At 33.3% G+C, this 14206-nt stretch overlaps 1 protein-coding gene across 1 annotated transcript in view; it reads right to left on the reverse strand.

Moving 5' to 3' along the window:
* Gyg (glycogenin 1) overlaps positions 1–14206 on the reverse strand; it is a 72316-nt gene that overhangs the window by 13629 nt on the left and 44481 nt on the right. The window contains 3 exon segments of the mRNA XM_088228528.1: positions 1125–1287; positions 6067–6241; positions 7453–7591. Coding sequence (XP_088084654.1) covers positions 1125–1287; positions 6067–6241; positions 7453–7591 — 477 coding nt within the window.

The following is a 14206-nucleotide window of genomic DNA, read 5'->3' on the forward strand; positions in this document are numbered from 1 at the left end:
AATAAATTGACAAAATGTTATTATCCTGTAGTAAAATTATGTTTATTAGATTAAATAATTTTAATAGATCGTATATATTCAATAGATGTGAAGGTGAAATACGGCGATGTATTGGTAATGCTATGAGTTGGCCGGTGAACATTAACACATATACGGTGAGGAGTGTTGGACACTGAGGGAATCTGAAAAGAAAAAAATTGAAGCTTTCGAAACGTGGTGTTTGCGGTGAATGCTGCGGATTCCATGGACAGCCAGACGTACAAACATATCAATACTCCAGGAACTAGACATAAGAGAATATCCATGTGCGAGAAAAGAATCCTGCAGTTCTTTGGACATATTTCCAGAGGGAACTCTGATAGTTTAGAAAAAACTATCCTCCTGGGAAGTGTCGACGGGACAAAGTCGCGTGGACGTCAACCAACAAGATGCGGCTTGGTCACTGAATTACCAGAACTATCAGTGACAAATGCCTACAGAACGTGAGTGCGGATTCAAGAGAGAGAGATTTAAAACATGACTTTACTTTTATTGAAAGACAGACAATTCCCTTTAAAAACAAAGAAGCCAGCCAGAAGCTAGCTGTCAGAATACCAACTAAAGCAGAAAAACATAGTCATATTTAGGGATACCGTTAACAAAAAATTTCAAATGCCACTTTTTAATTTTGGTAGGCATATAAGCGAATAAATCTAAAAATTAATTTAAGTGAATGAACACGTAGCATGAAAGGGTTAATATATAATGGAAGAACAGGTCAAAAGACACGATTATAACATACAATGAAGATTAAAAAAAGAACAACTACATTAAATTATTGAGATCTCAATGTTATTTGGATCCGGCTGTTATTCGAAGGCACAGGTAACGGAGTAAATGTACTAGAAAGTCATTTTTATATTTTAGTTGTATTTTTACAATAGATCAATGAATAAAGAGATGTATTTTAAAAAAAATATATAATAAGGAGCAATATTGTGCTTAATGTTTATTTATTGTTCATTGTGTAACTAAATTATATCCTGATACAGAAGCTTGAGTAGCTTCAAAACCGGGCAGTAATCAAATAAATATTAAGTGGTTAAATATTTTAATATAAAAATGAAGATATGTTTGGTACTAACCATCGAAACTGCCCTTTTCCTTGGCGAAGTTTATAAGGGAGCTAAAGGTTTCATTTGAAGGGCGGTACACAAATACTCCGGAGTTAAAGCAGTCGGGCCAGCCGACATCGGGAGCAGCGGATAATTCTTCCCTTTCGAATAATTCATCACAATTTTGGAGGACCTAAAAAAACAACAGATTTTTAATTTTGATAGATTGGCATTAGCTGATAATATTGGCATTAACAATACTATAGCTTCCAGTATGACTTTTGAAATGGTGAATACATCGCAGCCGGATCGCCATTATAGCCAGAATATATATTGGCTAGCCAAATTACAAAACGGCGCTGAATTGTAAAAGGTCTAATCGACAATAAGCCACGTTGTCACTTTGTAAATTGGTGAAGATTTGAGATATTTTAGAGAGTGTTGTTAGGGTTACAAATACAATAATATTATATGCTTTTTAAAAAAGGGAACAAGTTTATTATGTTTGCTGTTTAAAAAAACTAACAGTCCTGTGATATTTACAAGTTGATATCGATTGTCCGATAACTAAAAATGTTTTCTTGCACGCCATAAAAAATAGAGCACTAAATCGTATCGCAAAGTTTCTTGAAAATGTACAAAAAAATAATAAAAACGCACTACTTTGATTGACGTCACCTACATACTAGGCAACGCCTGAAAATTTTAATTTTTCAATTTCTGGTGAAATAATTCAATTAGATGAATCTCACCCGTATGAATAAAGGTTTCAGCTCTTTAACTTCACAAACATCAACAGATGAAAGAATTGAAGGAATATAGATGTTCAAATATGGGCAGAATGGTGAATGTTACACAGTGTGTAAAGTGGCCACTTAAACCAGCCAATGACAGGTCATAAGCCCTGTAGATGCCTAGACTTCTATATTACCTTCTCTTAAATGTTCTTCATCTTTGTTGTAATATGTTAATGATCATCTTACCTTCATGTAACAGAAATTATCAAGATACGCTGCGATTGGTGTACCAATGCAGTGCCCTATGCATCATTAGGTGTGGAAAGGGAATGATGATGATGTAAGAGAACAGTTTTTATATCCAATTTTGCGTAGCACTGAACTTCCTCGTTGCGATTACAAGAACAGTAGCAAAAACTGTTTAATTCCATTGTATAATCTAGTTACAAAAATCAATTAGGTATTTAATGTGAATTTAACAACATCAGTTCAGATTATGATCATCATTATTTTAATAGATTACAAAACTTTACTGACACCTTCATACAAATCACCAAAATACTAGTTCCATAAATGTGAAACTAACATATTTTATTCAGGTGAAAGAAAGTTATAAGTAAATAAATAAAAGAAAAATGTGAAAAAAACGTTAAAAATATAATTAATTGATAAGTACTGTCATCAGTAATGGGAGTAACCTTCACCTTATTGCCAAATAATTATTATGAAATATTGATAAATTGGGCAAACACTCGAATAATTATTGAATAACCAGTAGATAAAACTACAATCAAATCACACTCTTGCACCGCTGAATAAATTCTGTGCGATCCATTGACATATAATACATAGACTAAAATATTTTTAAAAAAGTGACACGAAAACGTACCCATAGTACTGTTTATTTATCCAGGGCTGCATTTAATGGATTGAAGAATATTAATTTTTCATACTGAAAAAGTATGTATTTTAGCATTAAGGCTGGTAAAACGAACGCAAAATTAGGAAATCATATGATTTTGCCATTTTAAAACAAATGTTTTTTTTAAATCGCGCAATAATAAAAAAAAACATAAATTAAATAAAAACAAGATTTTTTAAAGGTATTGAAAAATATACTGTTGAAAAATATATAATATAATTACTTTTAGACTGACAGATTATGCCATTTCAAATTTAGACTAAACTTAGGTATCTAGGATCTCAATAAAGACTAAGTATTGAACTAAAATTTGTTGCAATAATTTAAAGGTAATCAATTGAACATGAAAGAGGCCTAAACCAAATTTTAATATTTTGATTTTGAAAAGAAATACAAGCATTTTAAATCACATACATTTTTGTGACATTTTCCTTTATTTCAACTTAAAATTATGTCTTCAGTAATACTTAAAAAAAATAAAATTATTGAAATACTTTAGTTGAAACAGATGTATATTATCTAAGGTTGAAACCTTTTTTATAGAATTGTATTATATTTTTTTGAAAAAAGAAGATAATTCTGGTGTTAAAAGTCAATTTAAAACAATATCTTACTGATTTTTTTATGACCTTCAGACCTGCCCTAATAGTTTTCAGTAAGTTTTTGTTTTTTTTTATTTATTATTGCGCGATTTAATAAAAACATTCGTTTTAAAATGGCAAAATCGTATTATTTCCCAATTTTGCGTTCGTTTTACCAGACATTCTTACCCTTAACAATCAACATTCGATTTTGGTGGATCCCAATCAAGTTCTTTCCTTAAATTTCTTACAATTTTGATCCCTAAAAATAATATTTATAAATGAGGAAGTTCAGTGGTTTTTTTATTTCATTTTATTTGTTAATAGACTTGAGCTAAAAAAAAAATCAATTTTTATATATAGCGCATGATCAGCGCTATGATTTTTTAAAGATTTGTGTTTCTGAAATAACTTGGCGTGTGATGTCAGAGGTTCTTTTCCGCTTATTCTCGATCAGTTCTGCCATTGGTCCATTGGCGTCAAGCAAACTGGAAATCTTCCAAAACTCTCGTATCATTGGTTGATTCATATGAACCAGTGACATTATTCAAAGCAGTTTGTTTTTATTTAAATATTTTTTATTATTTTTTTCGTACATTTTCAAGAAACTTTGCGGTACAATATAATGCTCCAAGAACCGTACCGCACGCAAGAAAACATCAATTGCATCCAATTTCCCATAGGGTTGAAGTTTCTCATTGTTTTAAGCTTTGTTAATCCCTCATGAACAAATATTTACCAATGAAAAGTTACACAATTCTTTTTACAATGTTTATCCGAAAGGTTTTTACTCGCTTTCATGGGACAAGTGGGTATTTTTTGTTTGGATTCTAAACGCCAGGCCTGGCTGGCAGTCGAAGAACGACTAAATACGCATTGGACATGACTGAGCGTTTGGGTATGAGTTAAGTGTCATTATTTTTGAGGGATTAGGGCATATCTAAGTAAACTTATAATTAGAAATCAAACACTGATTTCTAATTATAAGTTTAAATATGGAGTTCTACAAAATAAACACCAAATCAATCAATACATATCTAAGTATGTATTATATGTCAATGGTGAGATCTATTTCAGAAATTTGATATTGGATTCGAAAAATACTTAGGTAAATGGTACAAAATCTTTAGGTTTCTAAAATAACATGGATCGTAAACCTTACTGAAAATCAGTATTTTCAGAAAAGAAAGGCAAGCGTGAAGTGAAAAAGTGCAGTGAAACAAATAAGACTGAGGATAAATAAAGTGTCACAAGCAACGACAAATATATATATGCTGACAGTTGAAGTAGACAGTTAGTTAACAGAAAAACAGGCGTGGGGTGCACGCGCAGATATTGGTTCAAATATTTGTTGAAAGATTGGACATGTTCTTTTCTGAATTTGACCAGATTTCACCCAATAGGGAAGTACCACATACTACGAGTACCGATAAAAATATGTAAAATGAATTTAGAAAAAAAGACTCGTATTTCCAAAATCAGTACGGATATTGTGGAGGAATGTTTTTATAGATAACGTTAAAAAAATCATTATTAATAAATGTGTCCCTGGAAAAATGCGTAAAAAAAAAATTAGACAGTATTTCATAGACCCTTATTAATTTTAAATTGTAAAAAAATGATATTTCCCTATTTTCATTGGGTCAAATCTTGAACCATTTTCGGACCCTTGTAATACGAGCTTTAGATTAGAAAGATTAAAATATATTTTTTAAAGACGTCAAATATTAATGCAAATAGAAACACAAAATTTTGAACTAAGTTATGTACACTATAAACAAAAAATGTTTTATTTTCAAGATCGCCATAAAATCTGATACATTGTGTTACAAGTTCACGATTATCCAATATATTATTATTTTAAAAATTACTGATTGCGTTTGTTATGTACGGGCCCGTTTCACACGTATCGCTCCAACTCACTCAGCCTGGTAAAATTAGGGTGGGTGGACACATATTCATTATTTTCCTTTTTGGTTTAATTTATTTAGATTCTAATCGCGGGGAAACTTTTGCTAAAAGAAATCGAGTGGAGATAAGTCGGACTCATGGTGTACTGGTTCGTGTTTACCTGCCGATTGATAAATGAAACCATTCAAAAAAAAATAAAATCCACCCTATGTTATTTTATGGTGCCGTGCTATGTTAGTCGACCGGCCATATTGGCGGATAGGAATTTGAGCTCTATTATCTAAGTAAATCGGACTCATTTTCGTCAGTTAAAAGTAAATTCAAGTTAGGTATATTTATTTTGATTATTAATATAGTGTTATACGGGGTAGAGTGGGGCCAACTGAATATTATAAATATGAAAATAAATGTACACTTGAATACAGAACACCAATGTAAGTTGCTCAGTTAGATAATATATTATATTATTAATATAGCCGATGGTACAGTGTACTCGTATTGCTTACCTATACTTAAATATATGAATGTAGTGCTGCTTATAAATGGGCTTTGGATTCAAGGCACAACTTCATAACTCGAGTTTTATAAATTTTATTTTTAGAGTGATATTAGACAAATTATTAATATCAATATGATTAAATTGATTGTGCAGGTTCTAATTACAAATGAGTTTTGACAAGATGCTATAGTACATTTGGAAATTTTAAATGATGATTTGTTTCTGGTCTGCGCTACTGGGACTGATAAGAACTTTAGACAATCGACCACATAAACGTTAGCTGTGTTCCTGCATGTTTAACTTATATGGTTGACATTTTTACCAGGGTATCAGCATCGAGGAAGACACACTTGGGGTACTGCGTGAGACTCCAGCAATGTAGTTTAGTGAAGGTGATGCCGAGCTCGGGACGAGCTAACAGGGCCAAGTGGGCTGCGTCTCCTGAGTCCAGGACATCCACACTCACTACTTCAGAGAACACTTGAGACAGCCTCTCCCTATGATTAAAAAAAACAAATATATATAGATGAATCTCTTCACTACTAAAAAGGTTTCAGCTCTTTATCTTCACTAAAATCAAAGATGGAAGAGTTTAAGAAACACAGATCAAAAAGGCAAATTGGATGACATTTGGCAGAGCAAACTCGAAAGTATCACTCGCCTTTTATTTATATAATAAATGTTCTGTTGTATGTCTCAGAAACCTAGACTTTGAAACCACACACTATGAACCGGTTGGAGGCATTCGAGATGTGGCTTCACAGAAGAATGCTTCGTATACCGTGGACAGATTTGGTCAGCAATGTAGAGGTCTTGAGGAGAACTAATTACAACAGACAGTTGTTGAAATGTATAAAGGTTTGTAAGATCACCTATCTGGGTCACATCCTGCGTGGAGACAAGTATAAAATCCTCCAACTTATTATAATGGACAACGTGGACCTGGCGAAGGTTAACGTCTTGGCTGCGTAATCTACTAGTCTGGACTGGAATGAGATGTGTGGAAGAGTTGTCCCGGACACCTGATATGGTACAAGAAGATATTCAATGGTGTGTAAAGTGGCCACTTAAACCAGCCAATGACGGGTCATAAATGTGAATGCCTAGAATTCCATATTTCCTTCTGTAAAATGTTCTCCATCTCTGTTGTAATTTGTAAGTTAAAATATTTATCATAGATTGTGAATATACATAGAAGACGTAATATTATTATCTAATTTGCCATACAAGCTCCAAATATTCATCATCATTACTATATTTGAGTAGTGTTAAAAAAGGGAGAATTATGACAGCTGTGGCGAGTATGATATTCACTACATGACAGGTTTGACGAAAATGATACTCACTCCATGATGTAATTTGTGGAGTGACGAGTATGATACTTGATGGGTTTGACAAAAATGATACTCACTTCATGATAGGTTTCTCAAGAATGAAACTCACTTCATGACAGCTGTGGCGAGTATGATATTCACTACATGACAGGTTTGACGAAAATGATATTCACTTCATGATACGAGTTTGACAGAAATGATACTCCCTTCATGATAGATGTGACTTGTGGAGTGACAAGTATATAATACTTGATGAGTTTGATGAAAATGATACTCACTTCATTATAGGTTTCTCAAGAATGAAACTCACTTGACGATAGATGTGGCGAGTATGATAATCATTACATAACAGGGATGACGAAAATGATACTCACTTCATGATAGGTGTGACTTGCGGAGTGACAAGTATGACGAGGGGGTGTGTTGTGGCCACCCTCCGCAGAGAATGCGCCAGGACAAGGGCCCCGAGACAGTAGGAATCATTGGTAGCTAACGTCACCCAAGCTCCGCCTTCTGTAAGAAACAAAAACCAAAATTTTATCATATTCAAAATCATAAACCACAAACGAATATATTTAAATCCTTATGAGTAGAAAAATAGCTGGTGACCAAAGTATGCCATGTTTGGAGAGGTTGCAGTCACGAGCAATGCTAGCAATGGAGCTACTCCCCCCAGGGTGCCAGTTTTTTTTCCCTTACTTTTTGCCTTTGCCTTGCTTGTACCCGCGACCGCCCTAGCAAGTCTTCGAGACCCACAGGTTGAAAAACACTACATTGTACCATAAAAATATGACTTTACTACAAGAGCAAATAATATCAAAACACATTTCGTTTGCTTACGAATTCCATTTACAGATGATAACATCCGCTTTAAATGATAATGCACAAATTAGAGTTAAAACGTTATTGCAATATAATATTTGTTATTATTTGAGATAATAAGATTTTGGCTCCAGAGTCAAATACGTAATTATTCATTATTATAAACATTAATGTAAAATTACGCAGATCAAAGATTATAAACCGTTCTACTTCACTACAAGAGATAATCTTGTAATGAAGTAGAATTATGATTAACAATAAATAAAATGCACAAACACATGTTGCTCCTCAAAGTTAAGAGTATATATGCCGCCGCCAAATAGTTCAATCACCCACTCAACTGAGCGGCTAGACTAAATAAAATGCCGGCATTCACCCGAATGGCTAGGCCATTCGTTCAATTAATTGAGATAACTCAACGTTCAACATGTTAGCTGGTTGTAAGCTAGCCTTATGGAAACAACCGAACCAAAAGGTACTGGACGTTAGACATTTTTTTTAAAAAGAGACCGACACATTTCTGGTCATTCGGTTACAAGAGGAGATCCTAGCAAAATGCTCGTACAAGATTTTCCTGTAACTTAAATTATTATTTAATACCAAAAACACGTACGACTTTTGCTTAAAAATTTCTCAAGAGTGTTCGTCCTGGATGAACATATTCAGTTCTCCAAAACGAGAGCCATTTTCAGGAGAAGTGTAGGATTTTATCTAAGGGAAGAGAGACCATTGCAGGAGACTGCTGCGAGATATTGCATAGATTAATATACTGTAATTGATTCGATCAGGAGTTTATATATTAATGAAATTGAATATTTGTAAATATAGATATACAAAAAAACAGAATTTATAAATATGTAATATTCTCATGGATATTTATATGAGTGTATGTGTATGTTCATATGTATGTATGTGTATATATGTATGCATGGATATGTATGTGTGCATGTACGGGTATATATATAAATATATATATATTTATATATATAGATATGGATATAGATATGGATAACGATATGATATAGACTTAGATATAGATATGGAAATGGAAATAGATATAGATATGTTAAAAAACAATGTTTTTAATAAAATGCTTTATGCCTATTAAATATGTACACACTTCTGTTTTAAATTTTGGTACTCCGGTTTTGTATTTATTTTTTATCTTATAATTGCGATATCATTTACTTATTTTTGTTTTTTTTTTACATTTTTCTAAATATTATTTGAAAACATAAATTATATGTACTTTTTTCGCTCCTTATATTTAAGTTAGTAGTAATTATTATTATACAACTATGTAGTGTTATTATATTATTTAATGTGAAGGATCTTTACAGACAAGCCATATTAATTGACTTGGTGAGTCCTGTAATAAAAATGTAATATTGTATGTAAATAATAAATAAAAAATAAATGAAAAAAAGCGTGTTGTCCAGATTTTTATTAAAATATATGTTAACGTAATATTTTTTTTTTTTTTTGGGTATTGTTTAATAATATGCATTCTTCTACTTTCAATTGTGTTGTATCCCAACATTCCCATCTCAACGCAGGGCTCTTGGCCTCATAGAGTTAGGGATCCATTATTATTTTTGTAATCTCACCAAGTCTACTATATACCATTGTGTCTTTCTACTTTCTATTATAATAATTTTCAATGCATAAATATGTCCTTAAAAATGCCCATTAGGCGTATATATAAATAAATAAATATATTTGTATGAATAAATATACAAATACTTGGAAATGAACAAAAAAAATCGGAATAATCGCGTGATGAATCAATGAAGAGAAATCTGTGTGCAAATATAAATGGTATGGCGGTTTATTATTTCTGCCTACCCCTTCAAGTAAACGGCGCGGCGTGGCGTGGCGTGATGATGGCGTGGTTTGGTACATTTAAAATAGCATTAGGCTTTCAAACTCAAAACGATGTTTTTGCCAATTTGTGATTTTGGATTACGGATGAGTTCAATGCGAAGAACAATGGATGTGTAGCAGATATAAAGTTAAAAAAACACACATAGAACAGTACACGTGTAAAATAAAGACTCTTCGCAGTATAACGAAGTTCATGGTAGGGTTGACGAACGAACAGTAGGGTTGTCAAACCCATTTTATATTTATCCCATATTTATTCATTCTGAACTCTTCCAGACCTGAACTAATTCCCGTGGGTATAAAAAATATTTTTTATTATGTGTGTATTAAAGGAATTATTTGAAAATTTAACTGATTTTAAGCACAATTTTTTTCAAAATCGCGGCATGAGCGGTGGTCGTTCAAGGTCACAAACTTAAGGTTTTACTAAGGACCCTATGTCCACCGATCCTGTTAAGTTTCAAAACATAATAATCTTTTTTATAAAAAAAAAATTAAAAAAGTACATACCGAATGACCTTGAACGTCCCATATAATAAATCTCGACAACCACCCGATGGATCTCATCCTGGTTTTCGCTTTCACGTAAAGTGTCCTAAAACAAAGCTACTCGTATTTGTAACATATTTGAAAAATAAAAACTAGTAGGTCAAATTCGTTTCTTACCGAAAAATACCGTATTTTACCAAAATCTGGTAAAATTCCCGTAAAATACCGCGGTAATTTTACCGCCTTGCATCTCTAGTGGGTATACATTTTATTTCAAATTTAAATAAAAGTTATAGGAAGAATACGAGATAAAAAAAAAATTGCTAACATAAGAACTCATTTTTTATCAATAAAATGAGAAAATGAATAGTAAAAGTGTATGCGCATGGGTATATATATATGTATATGTGTATGTTCTCGCATGCATGCATGCATATGTGTGTATACGCGTATATGTATTTATATATATGTGTATATATATATGTATGTGTATGCAACAATATGTGTATACTAGTAGGTTTTTTTTTTTTGTCCGTTCATTTATTAACTTGTAAATTATCATTATGTATTAACATGTACACCGCAAGACAAATAAATTTACGAGTTCTCAAAAAAAACTAAAATTGACATATAATGAATTATTCTTGATATTTAATTAGTTTTTTTTATATTCTTTGACATATGTGATGACTACTCGTTATTTCAAGGTTAAAATAAAAAATCTTACTCATGAATTGTACTTGGAAATTGCCATTATATATCAGGTATCAGATTACCCGAACCTTAGAGACCCATAACGGTTCATTTATGGTCGAGTGTTTGTGATGGAATAATAAAAGACATGTTATTTTTTAATTCATATTTAAGAAGTAGGTTCTTATCGCTTTATTTTAAATTAAAGTATTTTACATTTAAACATATTTATAACATTTAAAAATATTTAGTACTTAGTGAATTCACCTTTATTTTTTATAACATGTAAAATTCTATTATTTAGAGAAGCGTAAAGCGAATCTAAAATTTCTGATGTTATTTCTTCTTCCCAAACTTGAATTAAGTTTTTTTTTAATTCCTCAATGTTTTTTGATTTTTTTTTCCCGACTTTTTTTTTCATAATCGCCCATAAATTTTCTATCGGGTTCAAATCAGGGCTATTCCCGGGCCACGTCAACGATTTTAAGCCAATTTTCTCCTTGAATTCATTGATCTATAAAAAAACAATAAATTATTTATCATGTGGTCACAAAATGCATTTAAAAAAATATATATTTGTACTCACAGTGCGGGCTCTATGGCACGGCGCAGAATCGTCCTGAAAAATTGGGTCCGCGGTATACTGCGTAATGTCCTCGATTGTTGGAATAATATGTTTTTTTAACACTTTTTTGTACTGAATGGCATTCATCGTACCCTGTACAAAATTTAGAGGTCCTAAACCGTATGCTGTCATGCACCCCCAAATCATCACGTAGGGTGAATGTTTAACGGTTCGAGTGACGCACGACGGATGATATCTTTCCCCACGTTTTCGTCGAACTATCTTTCTGCCGTCTGGACCAAAAAGGTTGAATTTTGATTCATCAGAGAAAACAACATTTTGCCAATCCTCCAAGGTCCAATTCTGGTGCTCTTTCGCCCAATCCAGTCTAGCCTTCTTCATTTTGTCCGTGAGTAATGGTTTCTTTGCGGGACTCCGTGCTTGGAAACCATGCTCCAACAGCCGCCTGGACACTGTTTTTACTGAAAATGTTGATGTGCTGGTAGACTGCACCTCTGCGTGTATTTCAGGTGCCGTTAAAAATCGATCGCGCATAACAATTTTTTTTATTAAGCTATCATCTCGGGCAGATGTCGCGCGCCCCCGTCCGCTTCCTTTTTTCCGTTCTATGGATCCAGTTTCTTGGATTTTTTTAAATAAAAACCTCACTGCACCTTCTGAATACCCAACTCGACGAGATATTTCACAATTAGATATGTTTTCTTGCGACAATGTGATTATTTTGGATTTTATCGCAATCGACATTTGCTTTGCACTTTCCATGATTGTTGTGTTATGTTCACTCAAACGCGGGTAAAACAAGACTGTTGAGACATTTTAAAATGTAAATATTGTAGAAAGGTGACACATAGTGTCCTTAATTTATTAAACAAAAGAAAGAGGTATCGATAAAGGATTTCTTAGAAAAAGGGTTCAGTAAAGTCAAGGGGCGCGGTAGCAGGTAAACTCGTAATTTTTTTTGTCTTGCGGTGTAATTGCCTAGCTTGGAACGGGGTATGTACCCTTGTGAGCTGGGCAGTGTACAAAAAACATATAAAATATGATAAAATGTGTAAATAAATAAATAAAAATATGCTATTCATTAAAAAAAAAAAAAAAAAAAAATCTCCTTTTTTTTATCCATAGTTTCAACAAAAATTGAAATCGAAACAAATTCAAATAATTCATTTCTATCATATTGTCCTTATGAAATGCAATGCACTATTCCTTAGAATCCTGACCTCGCTGTATTTTTATTGTTTTATAAAAAATATATATAAGTCCTTTTCTTTCCTTGGTTCTTCTTTCCCTCTCCTTCCAAACTCATTATCTCATTCCACATTCCCCGTCCTTTAATATATATAAAATAATGTGCTTTAATTTAAGTTAATATGTGCAAGCCTTATCTCCCTATTAAAAAACAGCTGTTATTTTTAATGATTTTTTTTAAAAAACATCACATATATCTTTTCGTTTTTGGTACAAATTTTAATAAGTAGTGTCACAGCCCTGCATTAAATGGTATGCGATGGATGCACCACGCGCTTGGATATAAATAGGACGATGCACGTGGGAGATGCAACGGAGATAGAATAGAGCTGTGTGTGTCTGCTCGTTAGATGTTTACATAAATGCAGTTTTAGTTCAGCCAGATGCGAGAGCTGCATAATATTTATTGACTAACGAGAATGGATAGAGAAATGTCTAAATTTAGTCATATCACTCCACTACTTCAGGAATCACGCTGGCTACGCGCACCACGAGGGAGGAAGACATACTGTGTTGGCCTATGTAAGTATTGCACGACGCTGCTCCAGAATATCTCAAAGAAATATGCACTCCAGACGAACCAGCTGGGAAACGCCTTACGCTAAGATCACCTTTTTACATCTACAGCAATAGTGAAAGTCGCAGGTACTGTTTTCTGCCATTACCGGCCTAATACGGTGACATATTTACTATGGTTTGGCATCATCCTCGTGTTTAGCAACTAGGCATCACAAATCTACTAAGTATTCAATAGCATCATCATTCCATGTCCGCTCCCTAGTTGGAGCATATGGTGTCCACGACGATCCTCCAGGCATCTCTGTCAGCTGCCAGTCTTGTGCGTTCTTCCAAGTCAGGTTCGCGTCCCGTAGTTCTGGCATGAACTGCCGATGAACAGTGAGCAGTGGACGTCCAGGACGTCGAGAACCTGATGCCTTGTAAAGTAGGCAAGCGTGGGTAAGGCTCTCAGGAGGCATCCGCAGTACATGGCCAAGCCAACCGTGTCGCCTCCGCTTGGTGACAGCTGTCACCGAAGTTTGCTGCGTCCGTTCTCTTATTACTTAATAACGCGCAAAGTCAAACCACCGCAGACCCAAGATTTTTCTGAGACATTTATTCTCAAAACTCAATATTTTGCTGTTTTGGGCCCTAGTGAGGTGCCACGATTCGCATCCTAGAGGAGAATAGGTGTTATGCAGGCTTTATGTAGGCGGAATTTGATTTTCACTGGGTAAATATCTAATTCAATAGCAAGCACAGTATTAATACGGTATTTTCAAGTTTTTTTATTTTGAATAAGCAAAAAATTACGATGGTAACGGTATTAATATTTTTTTCGTACGACGTCGGATAAATTTTCTACACAGGTTTAAAATATGCATATTTTTAATTACCCTAAAACGACA

Source organism: Micrasema longulum, unplaced genomic scaffold, assembly GCF_059751315.1.
Source record: "Micrasema longulum isolate JH-2025_06_02 unplaced genomic scaffold, ASM5975131v1 h1tg000590l, whole genome shotgun sequence".
Classification (NCBI taxonomy): domain Eukaryota; kingdom Metazoa; phylum Arthropoda; class Insecta; order Trichoptera; family Brachycentridae; genus Micrasema; species Micrasema longulum.